Source organism: Thermobia domestica, chromosome 14 (assembly GCF_964235325.1).
Source record: "Thermobia domestica chromosome 14, izTheDome1.hap1.1, whole genome shotgun sequence".
In the NCBI taxonomy this organism is placed as follows: Eukaryota; Metazoa; Arthropoda; class Insecta; order Zygentoma; family Lepismatidae; genus Thermobia; species Thermobia domestica.
Window position 1 is genome coordinate 59,638,028 of NC_137467.1, and position 23,124 is coordinate 59,661,151.

General features: G+C 35.9%; 1 protein-coding gene across 4 annotated transcripts in view; it reads left to right on the forward strand.

The window, feature by feature from the left end:
- The window catches only part of LOC145669689 (uncharacterized), a 215,068-nt gene that overhangs the window by 36,517 nt on the left and 155,427 nt on the right, over positions 1-23,124 (forward strand). For all 4 annotated transcript variants that reach the window (XM_081737976.1, XM_081737973.1, XM_081737975.1 and 1 more), the window contains exons 2-4: positions 1,084-1,194; positions 8,465-8,563; positions 13,600-13,746. In XM_081737976.1, the coding sequence (XP_081594102.1) occupies positions 1,084-1,194; positions 8,465-8,563; positions 13,600-13,746 (357 nt within the window). The remainder of the gene's footprint in view (positions 1-1,083; positions 1,195-8,464; positions 8,564-13,599; positions 13,747-23,124) is intronic.

Here is a 23,124-nt window from a genome sequence, read left to right on the forward strand (position 1 = left end):
AATTAGTGTGAGTAAAATAAAATGTTGCTAAATAGACAAGAAAGTTTTATCTTCGTTTTATTGTTCTTATTTACTGCTCTTTTGACATAAAATTTGCCACATACATGTCTTTGCCAATTATACACATACTAACATTATAAGAAATACCGGGCGAATTCGTTATTAAATTATATTCCTACAACATCATATTTATAGACATGCGACAATAATTTTGGACATGAGTGTACATTTTTATATTCAGCAATATTTCATACGAGATATTTTTCTGTACGGAGCAGAAATCTGGATTTTAAGAAAAATAGAGAACAGTAACCAAATTGTGGACTTCGGGTAAGAATTATTAGGTAATAGGGAGAGAGAAAAAATGCTGGAGAAGATTAAACGTGTCATTTGAAGACGGAAAATATTATACTTTTTACTGAGATAAGGTTTATTAGCCAGAATCTTCGCATTTAGAATACGCATCCATTGTACTAAAGAAATAATGTATTTTTACAATCACATGGTTTTAACAAGTATTCAGTGGTATAAGAACACAAATTGAAAGAACAAAAATGTTGACAAGCAGATTTAATTGTAATTTCTCAAAACCAGATAAATGGAATATTCGCATTTCTCACCTTTGTTAATGTTCTGCTCTCCAACATGAGCATTTACTATATGTTGAAATGACAAAATGTAAGTTAAAATGAATAAGGAACTTCTCAAATAATTTTCTGGACTAATTTTATTTTTTCTTTTGTTTCGTCTTGTTTGTTCTTAATATATTTTTCAAACATACTTGACTACCCATCTCCGTTTCAAAGGCTATATATTTTCAGCTGTAAGCAAGAATTTGAAATACACCTCAATTGGTTTAGATAAGACGCAGTTCATTTAATATAATTACATCAATTAAAGAATACAGATCTTTTCAAAGATAGGTTCCTTGGCAAGTTTTTCCCTTCCATTGAACAAGAATATACGTCTATTCCAGAATGTAAGAGAAATATAACATTTTAACATATTTTTCTATATTAGTTTTTTTTCTCGTAATATTTTGTAAGTATTTTTAAAGTTTATTTTACTTTATTTTACTTACAGAAAAAGAAGAAAGGCGAGAGTCGTCCTAATGGTCTTGATCATGCAGATCCCTTCGAAGAGGATGATGATGCTAAGCTGAAAGCAATTGCAAGGCAGCTAGAAGCAAAATATGTAAGTAAACCTAATGCTATAAAAAAAATGTTTTAATTTACTGAATATTTTAGGTACTATTTACAAGTTTCAAAACAGTGTGATAATCAAAATCATAGTATCATTAATTACATTGACTACCGTAGATTGCCTAATTCATTTAATTTCTTTGCGCCTTGCATACCAGAGACGGTAATAGTTTTGTCCAATATGATATTGAAATCCTTAATCGTATTCCTTGCCAGGAAGAATTGGGAGAACGGACTGAAACGTTCTAAGTGTCATCAAATCCCTGGATAGCCTACTTAGAACTAGAGTAGGAAGTCGAAAATCCGAACTAATTGGGACCGAGGTAGTTCGAATTTTCAGATTGTTCGAATTTTCGAAAATGACCGAGAAAATGCCATTTAGGGTTAAACATACTGAACGGTATTGCTCTCTTATCGCTACAGTGGTTATACAGTACATACAGTAATTACAATACCGTATGTAAGGCTACTTACATTTAATGTTTCTGAAGAACCTGCTTGTACAGTAAATTACACTGTTCTTGTAACTCTTACTTAAAACTTAACTTGTATAGGCTTAAGGGAAAATAAAAATAAAAAATATGTATGACAAACAATTAGATATGAATGAGCTTTTGTAAAAACACTGGCTTCGCACAATGCCGACGGACAATCCTATTGTTTGTTTATCGCTAGCGCTAAGACAAAATGTAAAAAGCTTCTACGGACTGCGTTCGGATTTTTGACGTTCAGATTTTCGACGTCCTACTATACTCTCAATTGCATCCCGTTCTATTTCACTCCAAAGTATTATCTAATCTTCTGGTTTGCCTTTATTCCCACATTTTTTTTTTTTTTTTCCGAATTAAGGTATTTTTAGCAATGCCAACTATTGGGCACTATGTCGCGAATAATGCACCATTGTTAGATGTAAAAATAAATCAGTAAAACGACTCAAATTATTATATTTTCGTCTGGGAAGTGTTTTGGATGCCGTCGTTTGGTCATCCATCAAAAGGAAACATGTGCAGAAGTTAGTTCGTTCACTCTGCAGGTCCACCAGAAAGCGTTCTGCAGAACTTGGAATTGCAAGGGGCATAACACAACTATATATGAAAATGGACTTAGGTGTGCACGCATTCCGGCCAGTGGCCATCAATGAACTAACCAACAATAATTTAAACCACCAGCAGGAAGCATGCAGGATCTTGTTGGAGGTCGCCTTCACATTCCTGCTCGGAAATGCGTTCTTTTCTCAGGAACGTCTTCATGTGAGGAAAAGAAACCCTATAAGAAATTGAGACCAATCCTTCGCACGTCATGCTTTGGGTGGGAGTAATTGAACTACACATCTTTGGTACGTACTTTGAGGGTTCTATGATCTAGGTGACTTACCTGGAGATGTTGAATGACTGGATTCTTCCACAGCTACAGAATCTGGGCATCAACAACACTGTTGTTTACCAACCCGATAGAGCACACTTCTCACTTGGTGTTCATGAACGCACTTTTCCCTGGCCGGTGAATAGGACGTGGGTCCCCAAATTTGCTAGTCCCTTCCCTTGACCGCCTCGAAGTCTGGACCTTACGACATTAGACGAGTCTGTGGCATATCATCAAATCACACGTCAGGAAGAAGCGGTACGTGGACAGTGATGCACTGCGGGCAAGTGTGCTTGAAGCTTTCTAGCTTGTAACATTGCAGCTGTTAAAGCAGATGAGTAGGAGGACATGCAAATGTATCAAGTTGTGCAGGAATAATGGAGGTGCACATACGAACGTTTTGGACAAGTAACTGCAAGTATTATTAATGTAGGAATGAAATAGGAGCAGGTGTAAAAGGACTTTCTGGGCACCTAGTAGTACTGTGAAAATACAGGTAATTCACATTGAGTGCTATGAGAGGTTTGACCCAGGAAGAACTTCCACCTCCTTGAAATCATTACTGGTACTTATGACGACAATTTTTTTTTGTCCCCACTGAATATGCGGTTATTTTCCGAGTATGAGGGATATTTGGCATTCCTTGGGGAGATTTTTGTCATAAAACCTGGCATCATTGAGTATAGTTTCAAGATGCCTCAAATGGGGTGCTTTAGTAGTGTGAAATTGCGTGGTTTTAAGCAGCAAGGTCATATCAGGATTTGCTTGGGAGAAGGGAAAGACTATTATGATACCATTATTGAAATGTATTTATTGCATTTCCTCCACTTTTCCAGCCCGAAAGACTTCTTTGTTTTTAGGTCATATTTTGCCATTTAAAGCATAAAGTTATGCATATTTTCCAAGTTTTTAGGTCATAGAATCCGAGCCTTGTTAATTATACATTTAATCTGTTACGAAAATTGCATTTACCGGTTCTGTAATTGAGGATAGTTCTGATTGACTATAAAAAAGTCTACCAGACGACATGTAGAACGTTTCATTTCGTTGTCCTAATTCTCCCTACCCTTCTTGGTTGGCTCTTAATTTTCGTTTTTCGTACTGTAAATAAGATTATTTTTCTCCATTCGACTTCTGAGAAGCGATATTGTAATATACGAACCATAAGTACTAAAGTATATGACTGTTTCTCTGTGCTTTTGGCTAATTTGTGGTTGGCTGTATTGGCATTGTAATCGCTCACATCGAGTGTCGCCTCGGCGTTTCCCATTCCTGCCGTGCCTATGCTTCTTGTTCTTTCTGCGGAGCGTTAGTATGCTAGTATTTTGCGAATATATAACTATCATACCCTAGCTCCGCCACCAGATACAACACTGATTGCCATATTTATTCATATGATTAAATCTAAACACACCTTAATTCTGTTTTGTATTATTGTGCTTATTATATGCTTTCATTAGGTCATCGAGGTAAAGAGGAAAATACATTGTATGCAGTTAATGTTTATATAACGAGTTAAGCACAACACACATTTTAACGTTTCAGAACATGGTAACCCTATTCACAGAAAATAATAATCTCTTTAAGAGTTTTCCAAGAAAAAGAAGCCTGGTTATTAGGTTTTTGATTTAACTTTCTTAAATGTGGTGCACACAAAAATACAAGATCTAAGAGAGATAAGAGGGTTTCTTGTTGGTAAAAGAACCCCGTTCTGCTGATGATAACAGGCGACATCCACCGAAACCGTTCGGAGAAATTTATAACAGGATGCAATGAGATGATAAATTCAAATATTTATAATAATAATTCATTGAGCAAATAATTGTTTTGTGGTAAACGACCAAGCCCGTCTATCGTGTGCAGAACAAGAAGCTACTATGATAGTCTATAATATTAAATCGTCAGTGCACTGGCAAGTGTGTGGGCAGTTGAAGCATTACTTACATACTTTTTGATTATCACTGGCAAGTGTGTGGGCAGTTGAAGCATTACTTACATACTTTTCGATTATCACCTTCCCTTTTCCTTAGTACATACTGGCGAAGATACTTGATCATAGTGATAACAGTAAGAAATCACAATATCTTACACACCACAATATCTAATGAAAAACGAAATATACTGATGCAGTAATGGTTGAAGTAAAGGTTCATTTTGATAACCACCATCAGCTACAGTATGGATAACTGGTTTAGTAGTAGTTTTGAAAACTGTTACATGCACGAATCAGATTGTCGTTGCTAATGTTGGTCATTGCTTGGGTAATGGTAGCTTTGTTACGACGGAAAAGATTGTTCATATCAGAGTCTGAGGAGTTGTTGACTGAGGATAAAATACTAGAGAGAGGGGGCATGGTTGCAGAAAATTATTTCTGAGGAACTAGCAGATGTAACACTGATTTGGAATAGTGGAGAAAAAACTGGCAAGATTGCGCTTTATATAAAAACGTTTAAATAATTATTTTTGTTGTAATGAAAGCGATACCGGAAACTTTATAAGTGGTAACCACAACTTTATTATTATTATTATTATTATTATTTAAAGAAGGCGTTCTTCACCATGTAGTTTCGTTACCAATTAAAACATTACCTTCTGACATAAATGTAAGATTATTTGTGGTCTAATATCTGGATTAAGTTGGAAACTAAGTAACGAGTATCTGCTGATAGATAAAAAGATTTTAACTTGTGTGCAGAAAAAAAAAAAATGTCTTCGTTGGTCTCTGGTAACTTTGCCAATGTCATTAATTGTGCTGCTGAACTGTTGACATATAGCTGACTATTTTTCTTTTCCGTTGGGGTCCCTTTTGTTTACAGAAATAATTGATCCTCATTTGAGAAAATATGTAAATGTAGCCTCTTGAAAATAATACTTTAAGAGTGATTTCACTTTCTTGAAGTCTAAGTAGTAGTTTTCTACGTATTTAATATAGTTTGTGCACTAATTTTCCTGTTGAGGATGTAAATGATGAATGTAATATGTTGTAATATAAGACAAAATATGTGAACACACTTAAATTTGACAATAGATCGCGTTTTGACGTTCCATCTGTGAGTTAACGAATAATTTCAAAGCGGTCTGTGCTGCGTGGTCTTATTATCTCTGGTATTTACAGTAATAGGTATCCTATAGTGCTATTAGCAAACATATGGGTGTCCTAACTTTTTACTAGTATGGTGAAGGAAACATTAGCAAAGACGATAGCGTGAAGTTTGAAATTAAGTATTTGTAGGCTTAATGAGTTTCTGTAACATGTAATGGTTGAGGTGATTTCTGGTGTCTTATTCATGTAAGAGCTGAGAAAACTAACTTAATTGTTTAAATGTTGTGATTGTTGACGCTATCAAAAGTATTCAAAGTTTTTTTTAAAGATCACAATTGACGAACTGTAATTGATACAAAACTATGGTTTCCCAAATGTTGCTTGGTTTTAACTTACCTCAGTTCAACTTTCAGATTATTCGAGTGATGGTGTGTAAAATTGGCGGCTTTGTGTTTAATGTATGGATTTTTTTTTTAAATGTATTTCGTACAAGTTTTATTTTTGTCAGTTTTATTTTAGTGCGAAATTTAAACATATTGAATGTGTACAAATATAAATATGTGCATAATATAATGAATATAAGCAAATCACTCAATTATGTAACCGATGGAAGTATTTACTGCAAGTATATTTATTGCGTCATAGTTCAGCGGGGACAACGAATTCCTCATTACGCAAGTGATTTTTATACCATGCTTATCACAACACTAACAATTGCATTAAACTCGTGTATAACGTGTTTCAAACTCGTATCTTAATATAGGCTTGCTCGAGTGGTCAAATACATAATTATTCCAACTTTCAATGCCTGATACTAATATTCATATCTCGGTTATAACGACAGATTATCTTTTGGTGTCGTTGTAACCGAGTCAGGCTGTACATAAAAATTTCGACATACTTGAAAGATCGTAAATTCATTATTAAAACTTCTTCATATCTGTGAGGTAAAAATAAAACTTTACGTAAAATTAATGTATATAGGATTATTACGACCAAGCTTTTTCAGATAAACTAGGTAGTTTAGAAGTTGACACACATGAAAATTTGGACTTCAGTATTCCCGGAGTTATATATGTAATCGTTTAGAAGGATTTTATTTGTATCACAATTATTGAAGTAATGGTTGAGACTCCGAATATTAACTTAAATAAAAATAGTAAAGAGAAAAAGACACATTTTCGTCCTCTAAAATTATTTAATACAGTGAAACCTGTCTATCGGTTTCGGTTCCATTAGAAAGTGGCCAACTTAGACAGGTGGCCAACTTACAGAAAATAAGCGCGATTAATGTACAGGATGGCCCAAAAGTACTTATACAGTACCATACTGATCAGCTCATTGCATTTTATATAATTTCATATTATCCATCACGTAGACTTAGTTTCTTTATTATTTGTTCTTGATGCGTTTTTACTTACATCTTAAGCTCGGAAGTGCCGAAGCAAATAAATCTATAAACTATAATGTTATACTTGATCAATGCAGGGGTGTATACCTACTTTTGGGCCACCCTGTATTTTTAGAATAGAATTTTTAGTACTACTTGATTGTAAAATTGGGGCGCGCGGTGGCTCAGTGATAGAGCGTTCACCTCCGGTGCTCCGGTGCTTGGGGTTCCTGGTTCGATCCCAGCTCGCGCCGTGTGGACTTTGTGGTGGACAAACACCGTGCTCGTGGGTTTTCTCGGGGTTCTCCCGTTTCCTCCCACTTTCTTCATTCCACCATTTCATTTATTACTCATCATCACCGTCTCCTTTAGCCTAACCGGCATAATCGTGGGACGTAAAACTTAAAGATTTCATTCTTTCATTTTCATTTTTGATAGTAAAATTTTAATAAGCAGTTACACGACAGCTACTTTTAAATAATGTACGGATAGTAATCATAGCAATATACAGTACCAGAAAAATTACTACAGTATGTTTAAGGATTCCCTCGGAGCAAAAGATGTTTTGAGAAAATCTTAAAGGAATTCATATCTCAAAACCTCCGCTACCTTTCGACAAGCCGTCAGGTGCCAATAGTTGACAATTGAGATGGTTATGAGATTGAGGTGGCTAAAGCCTTGAGAATTTTCCATAATTACTAAAGCTCCCCACTGATGAAAGGAGCCGATGTAGCTAATGGTTTTACCAAAACAGACAGGGTAAACAAATACGTACAACCATTTCCTGAAACCCTGTACGTGCTTTTTCTTATCCACATTTTCCTTCACCACCTCTTTATTAGGGTAGTGTTCTGGCTGTTGACATCCAAGAACAAAATCGTGGGAATCCATGCTTCTTTGTCTCAGGCACAAATACAGAACATCTGCTTCGCATATGGAAATACGAAAGAGTTAAGAAAAATAACAGAACTGTATTTTGCGTGGCCAAGATACGCAGGTAAATTTATCATAATAGGGTAAACATTGCTTCAATGCGGCCAACTTCCAAGATAGATAGGTTGCTAACTTACAGAGTATTATGTAACGAATGTCTTATGGGAAAATGCAAGTTCAAGACGAACCAGGCCAAAATGAGCAGTTGGCCAAGTTGACCGGTTTTACTGCATTGTGGTACGTTTCGAGCTCATCAGTAGAGTTTATTTTTAACCTATTAACTAAATACAAACTTCAGTCGTTAAGTAAACTATTCTGTATTAGAGCTAATAAATGTAGCAGTATTGTTAAGGAAGAAACAATGTACGAAACAAAAAGATTGAAGTTCATCAGTTGATAAATTGAAGAACTCCATTATTGAGCTTCAGACGTACCATAAAATATATTTGTTGAAGAAAATTGGTGTGTTTTGATAAGTATTGTAATGCTTTATGATGGGATTAAAGTTTTCATGTTATTGTTTTACTTTTATAGGGTGGCGGAGGAAAGAAGAAATCCAAGCGATATGAAGATTATGTTGATCTTGGGGCCGGTTACGATGAGACTGATCCCTTCATTGACAACACTGATGCTGTAAGTAAAATCTGGATATATATATATATATATATATATATATATATATACACCCTGTTTCAAAAAGAGTATACGTATTTCGAATGCATATATTTATTAAACTTTAAGACGTACGAATATGAAATTTTACACACATATTTACGAACCTTTCAAGTTCAAATTACAGTTCAAAGTTTAAATTACAGATGTTCAGTATGTCCACCAGCGACACGAACAATATCACATCGATACTCAAATTCCTCCCATACACGGGCAAGCATGTCCTGCGTCACTGATGTTACCGCAGTACGGATCCAGTTCTTCAACTCTTCCAGGTTCTGTGGGAGTGGTGGTACATAAACGTTGTCTTTAACGAAACCCCACAGGAAGAAGTCACTGGGTTGCAAATCCGGTGACCGTGGAGGCCAGCTGAGACATGCTAAGTCGCCAGCTCCTTGACGACCAATCCAACGGTTCGGTAGAGTTTCATTCAGATATTCACGCACTTGGCGACTCCAGTGAGGGGGTGCCCCGTCTTGTTGAAAAATGAAGTTGTCTTCGTGCAGCCTCGGAAACAACCAGTTTTGTAACATAGCGAGATACTACTGACTGTTAACTGTGTTTCCATTAAAGAATGGGTCGTAAACAGATTATCGGGATATCGCACAAAACACATTGACTTTGGGCGAATCTCGTACATGTTCAATGACTGCATGTGGGTTCTGTAAGCCCCAAATTCGAACATTTTGTTTGTTTACCTGGCCACTAACACGGAAAGTCGCTTCATCACTGAACACGATGCGTTATGCAAAAGTGTTATCGTTGTCAATAGCATCCAGAATCTCGTTACAAAATGCCACACGTTTGCGTTTGTCATCAAGACGCAGAGCTTGTAACAGCTGTAACTTGTACGGCTTCATAACCAACCGACGTCTCAAAACACGCCAAATTGTTGTCGACACTTGTAACTCCTGACTGGCACGACGAGTTGATTTTGAAGGACTACGTTGGAAAGCAGTTTGAATTAATGCAAGATTTTCTTCAGGAACACGAGGGCGGCCAAGACTCTTTCCTTTACATACACATCCTGTATCTACAAACTGTCGATACCATCTGCGAATGTTCCACCCAGTCGGAGGATCAATTTGGTACCTCAACCTGAAACGTCTTTGCACTGTAATCACGAAATTGCACTTTGCAAACTCGAAAACACAAATGATTTCTGCTGCGGAGTAGCCATTTTAAACATACGACGGTTACCAAGCAAAACAGAAGACAACTGACATCTAGCGGCTATTAATATAAACTAGACTATGTATTCGTTTCTCCAATAACCGAGCCGAGGCGCAACGATCGATAGTTTGGACAAAATAATTCTTTATATTAACATCACATTCACTTGACCTACATTTGCATCATTTCAACGTCAATATATAATATTTTCCTGCCTCTTAGTACATAATTGATGTTGAGTGAAATTCTGCTGAGACTTAGTGTAGGAATTTGGCTTAGGAAAGCTAATAATTAAAATAAACAACGTTATCGAAGTTTCTAAAAGAGTGTGGAACACACATCAGTATTTTTATGGCATCAAATCGATGCCCAATGTAAGATGTGAAACAATCAAAAAAGTTTAAACTGATCAGGAAGCTAGCTGGGTAAAGATGTGCCCTCGACCTAACGCCATTCAACCTCACGCTTATGTCATCAATCCGACTTCACGATCACTGAATTTCACACTCATTTCGACATCATACTTGCTCGACCTCATACTCAACTCATTTCATCAGGTTCACTCGACCTTACATCACGTCGTCATTTTGATGTCACGCTTGCACCACTTCACCAGTTGTCATTCCTGCGCCACTTCATCAGTCTGACATCACTGCAACGACCTCACACTGACATTATATCGACGTCATATTCACTCGACCTCATATCACGTCATCAGTATGATGTCACGCTTGCCCCACTTCACCGGTCCGACATTACTACCATGACATCACACTGACATTATATTAACATCACATTCACTTGACCTTACATTTGCATCATTTCAACATCACGCTCACTTCGTGAAGTTGAAGTTGATGTAGAATTTACGGGCAACGAGCTTGGGCATTTGTGTCACTTGGTAGCGAAGTTAGCGCACCGACACAAGAAGGTCGACGGCATATTGACTACAGGACAGGACAGTTAGGCCGAGGTACAGAACTGTAAGCAGTGCAGTAAAGCCCCGTAACCTTATATTTATTCGATCACATGCCATTAAAAAGGCCTCTCCAACGTTGTGCTTTGACACACAGTCATTACACTCGATTCTCTTTTTCCTTGCATTCCTCTGCTTCGGCTTGGCTTTTCTTCCTGTGGTCAAAATTCCTCAAGGAAGTCTAAATTCTTTTCCTTGTGCAATTGCTCTGTGCAGTTCGTATTGCGGTGAAAAAGAAGTATAATCATTATAAATTCACACAGTTCGTGCTGCAACATTTATCTCTCTGTACTAGCATCAATTACCCACTTCGCTGGGTTAAATTAAGAAGAAATAGTAATGTGTTCCCTTAGTCAGTAACATTTTACTATTACTAAAGCGCTCTCTGATATCGGTCATTTTCAATCATTTTTATATTTCTCCCCCCTCCTCACCCCCACGTGGCGTGCCTGAATTTAGATGTAAACAGCATCGAAAATGTCACTGTTCTTCACCGAGACTCCGAAAGCTATGGATTTAACACCGATATTGGTAATTTCGATCATTCATATATTACCCCCCCCTCCCCCAAGTTGCAGGTCTGAATTTGGATTTAAACGGCATCAGAAGTGTTACTGTTCATCTCACGACTCCCAAAACTATGGATTTGGCACTAATACAGATCATTTTCTATGATTTAATATATCTCCCCCTACCCCTTCCCATGTTGGGAGGCACAGCATTGGAAGTGTCGCTGTTCATCTTAGCGACCCCGGAAACCAGGATTCGACTCTGATATTGGTCATTTTCGATTTTATAATCTCCTTCCCCTCCCCCAAGAACTATATATTCGACCCTAATATCGGTCATTTTCGACATTTATAAATGTTCCTCCTTCTCCCCTTCCCGTAATTTGCACCGTCAAAATGATATGACGAAGCCACCTCAGGCCTGAAACTCATCCATGACGAAATTTTCATCGAAATGGGTTGGGTGGTTGAGTGATGAAGTCAGAAATATAGTTACTTTCATATATATATATATATATATATATATATATATATATATATATATATATATATATATATATATATATATATATATGTATCCCTCCACCCCCTGCCCTAAATTGCCCAAAGTAAAATGATAAAAATCATCCCACGCCTAAACATCATCTATGTTGAAAATTTAATCAATATCGGTTGCATGATTCAAGATTCCATATATATATCTCCCCTCCCCTCCCCTTGCAGTAAGTTCTACCGTCAAAGTGATATGATAAAAAAAAAACATCCCAAGACCGAACCTCATCTATGTTGAAAATTTGATCGAGATCGGTCTGGTGGTTCAAGAGTAATAAAGTTAATGAGACTTCACATATATGTACCCCTCTTTCTCTAAGTTGCACCGTCAAAGTAAAATGATAAAAATCATTCCAGGTCCGATCATATATGTTGAAAATTTAATCGAAATCGGTTAATTGTTTCAAGAGTTATTAAGTTTTATTTATTTTATATATGTCTCTCCCCATTCTCAGGTTCTACCGTCAAAATATTAAAAACTTTCCAGTCCCGAACCTCATCTGAGTTGAAATTTTGATTGAGATCGGTCGTGTGGTTCAAGAGTTAAGTCACAAACCTAGTCACTTTTACTTTTATTTATATTGATTTTTATATATCTCCCCCTTCCTCCCCTACATTGCTCCGTCAAATTGAAATGGCAAAATCCACCCTAGTCCGCAAGCTCACCTATGTTGAAAATTTGATCGATATCAGTCAAGAGCTAAGTTTTATGTATTTTTTCTATATCCCCTTCCCCCTCCCCTAAGTTCTACCGTCAAAGTGAATAGCTAAAAATACTCCTAGGCCAGAACCGCATCTACCTCAAAAAATTGATCGAGATTGGTCGGGCGGTTCAAGAGATAAGGAGTCACATAGTCACTTTCAATTTTATAATATATATAATATAGCGTGAACCATTTGATACTCCCTTGGACAAAACATGGCGGCAAGTTTTACCATGCAAATTTCGGCTGAAGGACATCGTTTAGTATATTCTGCTATACCACAAAATTTTCCAACCCAAGATAAACTTTTAATTTCAAATCTACATATAAAGTGAAAACTTATAATACAACATATGTTGTTCAATGTTGCAAACCAAGGATACTGGTACTGCAGTACCAGACACATCGAAAAACAACGAAATTCTGGAGAGTTCTACAATAGTCATAACATAAGCAAGACGGACAGGGTAATGCACACCTAAAAGTGCCCGTATGTCAAATATTTCAGTCATCATATTGACGTATTTCGAATAATTGGAAACAAAATTACAAGAAATGGAAAATTTGACGTTATATATATATATATATATATATATATATAATATAATGAGCGAATTTCATATCAAATTGTAAGCCATATCTCAATACAGCCTCGATGCTGAAAATGGGCGCTAAACTTTAACAATTTTTTTTAAGAGGAAAAAGTAGTAATGGATGTTTGAGAATTACTATATTAAACTAAACGATATGACAAACATCTTGGCATTTGAAGGCGGCGCTCCAAGTTCCCTTTAAATGCTGCTAGTAAATGAGAGGCCAGCGGCATTGCCACATTTATTTAATACACATCAACATCTATGCCCTGCCACCAGATAGCACTGTAGTTCGTCTTCTTAGCCATAGCCACATCCCTCAGCGCTCGACAACGTCGCGTCAGAGCTTGGGTTTTATTCGTTTAGCTGAAATACCAAGATGTTTGTCACAGGTTTAATGTAATGAGACTTATTGCTCCAGAAAATGCTGTAATTGTAAATTAATTTTTAACTTAATCTGAATAACTTATTGTATTATATTGTATTGTAGTACGATGAAATTGTCCCCGAGGAGATGACAACAGCCCACGGTGGCTTTTACATCAATTCTGGCGCTTTGGAGTACAAACGTGTTGAAATTTCTGACCATTCGGATGAAGAGGACTTGAAGGAGTTCAAATCGAAGAAAAGGATAAAGGTAGGCATTATACAGTATAATTATTGTCGTATGAGCACGTTTGCATGTTTGTAAACGCATTCTGGAATTCGTTTTCATGCATCTAAGTGTATTTTTGTAAAGATTTGTTTAAATAAGTTTGTAAATCTTTTTGATTATATGGCTTTTTAAATACAGTTTATTGAGAACCGCGACTAAAAATCTACGTAATCATACGAGTGGGAAAGGGGGGAGAGCGCTAACGTCTATGGAGCAGGTTATTGTGCTTGATCTCTGATTTTATATGTGGAAGGACGAACACATGAGGATGAGTTTTGGCGAGAAAAGCACTTTTCGTCCATTTATCGTACGCTATTTCGTTACCATTTAGTGGCGGAGACAGTTTTCTTAATTGAGGAATGGCCTTTTTTTTTATTGCGAAAATTTTTATATATTATTTATGGTTTGAGAGTATCGCGGGATTATTTTATGAAGCCTTGATTAGCTAGATACCTTCCTCTATACGTTTTGTGTATTAAATACTTCATCTGCGATTTCATTTTTTTGAAGATGATTATGAGAACATAATGCTTCGCTTAAAAGAATAATAATTTTGCAGTATACTTCGAAAACGACATTGTTAGCAAGACGCCATTTCAAACCACAGAATTTCAAGACGTATATGTATTATGGGATATTTAGCTCGAACAAGGAGATAAATGACAAAACTGCGTGAGTTGGTGTTTGTAGAAACAATACAAAATACATTATTAGAATGAAATGAAGCAGTATTGACTTCTGGGGTAAATCCAAACGAATACAGCGTGGCGTGACTTAATTCCAGTACAGTGAACATGTTTTGAAAAATAAAATCTTTGCCTAATAGAAGAAATGTTCCAAGTGGTGGGCGAGTTTGTTCGGCTACCTACACATATTCGAAAGGTGCTTGTAAATCAATCAGAAAAGGTTTCCGCTTTGGACATGATAGGAAAGTACATTTACCGTGTAACTGTACATAAGCTATCAATGGCTGTAAATCTCAGCGTCAAATCCAACCATAGCGTCCTTTATGGGGAAATGGAAGGTGTTAACTCATTGAACACTCTTGCAGTTCATTGATGAGCAAAGAGTCGTACAGATGGGGATATTCCTGGCAGATACCATGCGGATGGACAACGTTCTTTGGATCAAATTGTGACTAATGATGAAACCTCGTACCATTTCGAATCAGTAAGGAGGGTAATAATTCAAGAATGGAAACACCTCGCGTTATCACGTCCAAAGACGACTAAATCATTTACTTCGACTGCAAGATCATGTTGATAATGCTTTTCACTGTCAATGGCCCCCTGCTACTTGAGTGGCTGCCGGTCAGCACCATGATTAACGCTTAACGCTTTTGTGATAACATATTGTAAGGTTCCGCATGTCTTCACACCATGCTGTAACCAGATGTCTATTACACGTGTTTACAGGAAATAAACACAACGCAGACGAAAGTAACAAAGAGGAGTCGCCCACCATCGCCAACGATCGGCAAGACGGAGATCAACGAAGGTAGCCGACATTTTAATATAAAAGACAACAGCACACCTCAAGCAGCATCAATCTCTCCAGGTTGATCAAACCACCAAAGCCCTAAGGCCCCTGGCCATTGAGAACACCTTACCCTCTTACGACGCTTGGTCAATTGAGAGAGACCTTTTCTAAAAGCCCTAAGACGCCTAGTCATCGGGTTCCTTTTCCCTCTCACGATGCCCGGTTAAAGAGAGTAACTTCATCTACAACAGCCTTAAGACTCAGGATCATTTGGTTCCTCCCACTTTCTTACCTAAAATATTAGAGGAAACTACTTATTGTAATATATTTCTGTACTCAAGAGGATCTTTTATAATAAAAAGGTGATGGGAAAGTCCAAATTCCCGTGTACCGTGTTTAGTTCTACGCTACATAAATAAATAGAGAATTTTACAATATACAAATTTCGAAGGTCACCAAAAAGAAACAGACTATGATCGAGGAAAACTTATACTCGATGGTACTTCACGCCACACACTGCGAACACAATGAACGTAAACAGCGCCGTTTTGGGTAGGCTCTTATAAATCATTCAGCGTACAACTATCACTTCTATGGTTCGTTGAGAAAAAAGAAAAAAAATCCCGAAGGGCGAGCGGTTCACCTCAGATCAATCGGTTCCTGATGCTTTGGAAGAGTGGTTTAACCAGCAGTTTTATTTGAGAAGAGTGGTGTAAAAGAACTTGTTCAACATTGGGGAACAGTTCCTTTGGCGATGAAGGTGCTTATTTGTAGATCCGAACTGTTATCAGTACACTTCGTTGTGTAACATAGTGTGTATCGTCCAACTTTTCATACAATATATCAGCGTTTCCCAACCTTTTTCTACTTGCGGCACACTGCGGGTGTAACTTGAATTCTCGCAGCACACACACAGATATTATTATTATTAGTAGGAGTAGTAAATAGAAAATACCGTCGTAATTTTTTTCTGTGATTACTGACCTACTTCTCAGAGAAAAAAAGCTCGATCACTGGTTTTCCCCCATCGCAAATCATTATACTTATTTTTCATTCTAATTCAAAAATAGAAAACAATTCCAATGAAATATAGGACTCAGGCTTTTAAAAATACACATTCTTTTTGAAGACTGTATCCAACCTTTCACTAACGAAGATAACTAAATAACAAACGAACAAACAAATCTCTTGTACTTTTAAAACAGATGGAGGTAATTTGTGTGAGTGTTTGCTTTGTCGAAAGGGTAGAATGAGATTTTAAAATTTCAAGGTACGAAATAACTTGTAACAATAAAGAAGCAATAATGGTCGTAACAATGATAATAAATACTTTTTTTGAACATTAAAAATGTACAGACAAGTAACAGTGTTTAACTTATAATTTATTAACATGGTTAATATACATCACAATTTTTAAATATTAATAAAATTCTGTTTTCGAAATACAATCTGTGTAGTAGTAATATATGTATATACAATAATATATTACAATTACAGTATTTTTCCATTGTAGAGGTTCATAATAATGTGAAATACAAATACACATTTTTCCTGTCTTGTAATTTGGTTGCTATATAATTAATAATTTTGTTTTCATTTCCTCGCGGCACACCGGTTGGGAAACGCTGCATTATCTGATAACTGACATATATTATTATATCGACAACGTACTGATAAACAAAATATATTGGATCAACCCTTTGTATTCAAATAGAATTATTTGAATACAATTAACATGTAATTTGCTCTTGTTTGAATTCCTGTCCATGTTGGAATTTCAAATTGGAGAAATGATGATACAAATAGGTATCGCAGTGTATGGTGGTTGGCGCAAAACTATATACAGACGTACATTATTTAAAATTTTATCTACGTGAATACAGTCATTTCAAGTCATGAAATGAAAGTATTAATCATAATTCGTAAGTAAATATTTCAATAATAAATCCGTGACATTAAGTGATTTCATGCTTCAGTTCATAAAATTGGGCGAGGTAGCATAGGGCGGTGGTCCTTACCTTCTATATTATTATTAATTTTCCGAATTATATATAGGGTGTCCGGTGAGGAAGTACAGATGTTATGGGGGGTGCTAGGGGAGGTCATACTAAGGTAAAATATATATATATATATATATATATATATATATATATATATATATATATATATATATATATATATATATATATATATATATATATATATATATATATATATATATATGAACATATGGTCTGTTCCCCCTAGTTTCTGAGATAGAGTGGGTACCTTTTCAGCCCCTGAAACTTGCAGAGTTTCAGTTAATTGCACATAGCACACTGTGAAGTTGGTGTACAGATCACTATTTTTTAAACAATTATTTCCTATTATTGAGTGGAAATACTGTCACAATAAAGTAAGAGAAAAAACAGGGTGAATACTGCACTCTGTGCTGAGGATGATGTTAAATACTCACGTTGTTGGCGTGAAAAGTAGTCGAGAAAAAATCATAATGTAACTGTACGCCGGTAAAATTGATGTTGCTTGGGCCTTGCGACTCTTCAATGATGTTATTTAATAATAATTTATAGTTCAATAATTAATTTAATTAAATATTAATTAATTTACAATAACAGTATGATTGATATTTCATTAATGTTACAATACAAAACAAAAAATGGTAAAGTACAAAAGTAGAGTATGTACAAAACTAGAAAGGTTGTGAAAATGTAATTGAATACAGTTTCTGCAATGCAGTAGAAAGGCAAATTCAGTAGTAGAAGATACAGTAGATACCAAACAGAAACCTGACGTCGGGATTTTTGATACAGTCTTCGGTATGTGATCAAAGAAGGTTTTCAAAAATATCACCATCTTCGATGCATTTTCCAGTACAGTTCATTACATGTCTTGTTTCCTGTTTGATGTCTTCTACGCACTCCTTGATTGTAGTGAACGCGTGGACGATTCGTTCCGTAGTAGTTCATCCCCCCTCCCCCAAAGCAAAAATCCATAGGTGTTAAGTCGGGTGAACGAGTTGGCCAATTAACTGGTCCTCCCCGACCGATCCAGCAATTTGGAAATTTTCGATCCACGTACTGATGTACAACTTGGGTAACATGAGGATGGTGCTCCGTCGTGCTGGCGTGTTAATGACAACTTAGTTTGAAAAAGGATTTCCTATAGCAATCCTGGGAAGTCATGGCGTAGGAAGTGCAAGTAGGCTTCACGGGTCAAATGCTGAGGCAGGAAAAAGAGACCATTAATTTTATCATTCATAATCCCAGCTCATACATTTACCGTAAATCGTTCTTTATAATTTCTTAATTTCTTTGCCTTATGATATTTATTACTACAACGATGTGCGTTGTGGGTAATATATTCTTAACTGGTTTTATTGTTTTTTCAAGTAAAAAAAAGTCTAATTTGCAATGTAAAGGTATGTGTTACTGTATCATGTTCAATTTTGTGTAAATAACAATTACTCAGATTAAATGGTAATTAAAGGTGTGTTGAACGGCTATGGGGATGGAAGAGGCCGTTAAAAAAAAGTGTATGATAGAACTTACCCCATATCTTCCTATTGATATTCAAGAATTTGTCAGGGAAAACAAGAATTTGTGTAAGGGAAAGTCAGGGAAATCGATCTTCACTTTTTTTTGTGAGATCTCAGTAAACAGAATGAATAGCAAAACATCAGGAAGTGCTTTCACCCATTCACAAAACGCAGTACTTGTTCACTGTCTCCTGGATGAAGATGTTGCACGCGTTGAAGATATCTCATCGCGTATATCATGAATGTGCATACAGGGTAATTGAAGCCGACGCGGAATCCTTTTAACACTTGTTATTAGACCCTGCTGCACAGTCTGAATAATATCCTCATCTTGGTTATGAGTATGTCGTGAAGCCCGCTCCGATGCTATCCGTACACTGGGAAGCTTACCAGTCTGACGTAGTTGATCATAACACGTGAGACAACACGCTTAGATGTGGGATCCTACGGTTAGCAAATCTTCGATGGTATTCCTCTACCGCAGTTGTGCAACTGTCATCACAAAACCCATAGACGTACAGCGTGTCCGTATACTCAGCATGTGTGAACATGACCGGCATTTTACTGTAAGATTTATTCTTACTCACTAATACTTTAGTAATCCTGAAATAAATGTATAAATCGCCTCCTCACTGTCACTGTCCGTAACTAATAAGTAGCTCACAATCTATTTTTAACAGTGTATGTACTGCACGTCATGTTTAAATGAAGAATGTAATGCGCATTTTACTGTAACAAACAAACAAATGAGATACCGTATCACGTCAGGGTACGTTAAGATATGTAAAGTGTTTATATGTAGTACAAATAGTCATTATTGTACAAATTCTGCCGATGTACTATGATTGGCGAGTCAATGTAGAGTGTTCTGTGGTGTACTTGACTGCATGTTTTATTTTACTGTCATCTGCATTTAACAAACGCAACTGATGAGTGTATACACCTATCAAGACTTTTTAGGGCAGCTATTTTCCGTATTTTAATATTAGCATGTATCTGCAATGATATTGCGATGAAAGTTATTGTAAATTAATTATTATTGCAATTAAATAAATCATTATTTAACATTATTGAAATAAACAGTCGCAAGACCCAAGCATCATTGCTTCTACCGGGGTACAATTATATTATGTTTTTTTTTTCTCAATTACTTTTCATGCCAACAACATGAATCTTTAACAGCACTTTCGGCTTAGAGTATAGCATTCACCCAGTTTTTTCTGTTGCCCTAAACTCAATAACAATAACAGGAAATAATTGTAAATAAGAGAATTTTATATATAAAGTTCTAAATTTTCCGTATGTTACTTCCCTTCTTTAGGCGTACTTGCAATAATCTGTATACCGTTGGAAAGCTTACTTTATTATAAGCTTACTCTACACCGTTTAAAAAGCTCACCTTTCGAGAGAAAAAAAAAAAAAAAAAAAAAAAAAAGTTGACTGTAAAGTGTGGTATACGCAGTTCACTGAAACTTAGCAGGTTTCAGGTGCTGAAAAGGTAATCTCCCCCTATCTCGGAAACCAAGGGGAACAGACTACATGTTATATATATATATATATATATATATATATATATATATATATATATATATATATATATATATATAATTTTTTTTTTTTTGCCTTGGTATGATTATCCCTAGCACCTCCCAAAATATCTGTAGTTCCTCACCGGACACACAATATATTTGCTCGCAGGGTGTGCAAGAAATACTAGAATTTCTGTTTGTGATGCAAGTACTAATTGGGTAGAGTTTCGTTAGATTAATTAAGGCATGTTTAAATGAATCACAAAGTAAATTTCTTGTCCATGAGCTTTCACGTCGAGAGTGGCCTGAAACAGGAAGATGCGTTGTCATCATCAGATTATGGCGTATGCTGATGATATAAATTTAATAGATGATAGGAAAACAATAGAAAAAAAATGCAGATATCGTATTAAACGCTTGCAGAGACGTGAGTTTAGAAATAAATGCAGAGAAGACTAAATACATGGAAGTTCGCCGAGAACGTAATACTGCATATTATGGATGTGTTAAAATATCAAATAATACTTTCGATAAAGTGGGTACTTTCAAATATCTAGGATCAATATTAACAGACGAGAATCATATTCACGAAGAAATTAAATGTCGACTAAAAGCAGGGAATTTCGTATTGCTATTCAGTTCAAAATCTTTTGTCGCGAATCCATCGATGAAGTTTAAAATATATAAAACGATAATCATGCCTGTTGTTCTGTATGGTCGCAGAACATGGTCGCTTACTATGAGGAGAGAACGTAGATTGAAAGTATTTGAGAATAAGATCCTGAGACGAATATTCGGATCCAAGAGAAACTGGAATAGGGAATGGCGGAAACTTCATAATAAGGAATTACTTAATTTATACCGTTTACCGAACATGGTTAGGGTCATCAAATCTAAGAGGCTCAGGAGGGTAGGCCATGTAGCCAGAATGGAAGAAAATAGGAACACTTTCAAAGTTTAAACTGGAAGTCCAGTCGGAAAACAACCATTAGAAAGACCTAGGCGCAGATGGGAAGGCAATATTAAGATAAATCTTGCAGAAACAGGAATAGAAAGTAGAAACTGGATCCAGTTGGCTAAGGATGGAAGTCAATGGAGAGCTTATGTGAATACGGCATTGAATCTCCAGGTTTCATAGGCCATAGAGTGAGTGTGAGAGTTAGATAGGTAGAGTTTACACTTTATTATTTATTCTCATATGCATGATTTGTTAGCCAAGTAATGTTACGTATTTGCTCTCTTTTCTTTTAATGCGTGTAGCATTTTCAGATGGCTTGGATAAAGAATGATAAAGTGAATATGTGATTACGTACGAAGAAAGAAAAAAATGCACAAACAAATGCATGTTAATGTTGTTATATGGAAGAATGCCATTCATAAAGCTACATTAATGTTGTACAAGCAAACATAGTTGCACAGTAAATATGTGAAATGTAAAGAGGAACAGGGTCGTTTGTAGTGTTAACTTGCCTATATTTATTAATCACATATTTTTCATTTTTATTTCAATTGAATTAAGCAGAAGCTAATCTTATTTTAGTAGTGGAGCAGTTGATAAAATGTGCGTCGGGAGTGGGAAAGAATGTTAATTGCTGGTACAAAAAATAATCGTTACACAAATGAACGTTTTTTTTTTTTTTTTTTAATAAGCTTTTGGCTGGAATATTTCTCATATTTAAAATTTATCGAGTTCAGCATTCGTAAAAGTGTTTTAACATTCAGTAGCTTATACAAAGTGGTCGTAATTGTCACCCATTCACTGCAAATCTTCTGTTAAGTTATTCACACTTATCGATTGCAGTCTGCCCTTCCCACTTTCTCTCTCTAGTCAATTCTTCATAGTCTACAGATGCCAGGCTATCGTATGCAAATTTTCACATTATTAACACATCTCTATCATGGTTCGAGGTTATGAACTTTCTGACTTCTCGTATAATACAGTTATTCCAATTCTTTTTTAGTTTTAGGTCCTTCAGATTATCAAAATATCCATGTGACCTCATATTCTGTGTTATATTAAACAGATAATCACAAACTATATTTGAGACTATAGTATGATACGATTATACACTGAATCTCGTTCATAATTCTTTTATGCAAACTATAGTTCAGGAATATTAAAAAAAAAAAAAAAAAGTACGTAAGTATGGTACTCCTGATGCTACGTCAAAATTATTGATTTTCTCGTGTATTTTGGAAAATCTCGTCTTCCTGCACCAGTCAAAGCCGAAAAACAAGCAGGTATCGGTGAATTCATATCACATTACCACACATGTCTTCCTTTGAGATGTACTGAGTTTCAAGGTAGTTTACACAAGCTGGCCAGCGGTTCTTCTTGTAAGGAACACGTCTTAAACATTGCACTGGGTTTTAAAATTGGAATTGCTTCAGAATTAGGAATAACACACTATATGCTAAGTTACATATTTAACTTTCACTGAAACTTTCCAGAATATAAACCAGTTATGCTTGAAAGTGTGTAATATGAATTATGGACCAAATCATATCCAAATGCAATTATTGGTCCTGAGAATGCATCTGAGCAAAAATAGCAAAGATTAGCAGTGCAGTCTAACTGGATAAAGTAAGTGTCAGTGAAAAACTGAACTTTTTGATTGAACCTGTTAATGACAAGGTTTCAGTCTTCGTCTATGTTTGTAACGTTATTATTTTAAGAGTTCAGACAGTTTTTAACATACTAAAGAAAATGTATTTCTTTTTTCTTGTTCACCTACAGTCCGTTTGATGCAAGTTGTCCCTTCTGATATTTACTTTCCTCTGTTTTTTCCTTCCTGCACGTTGTCATAACAATCAGGC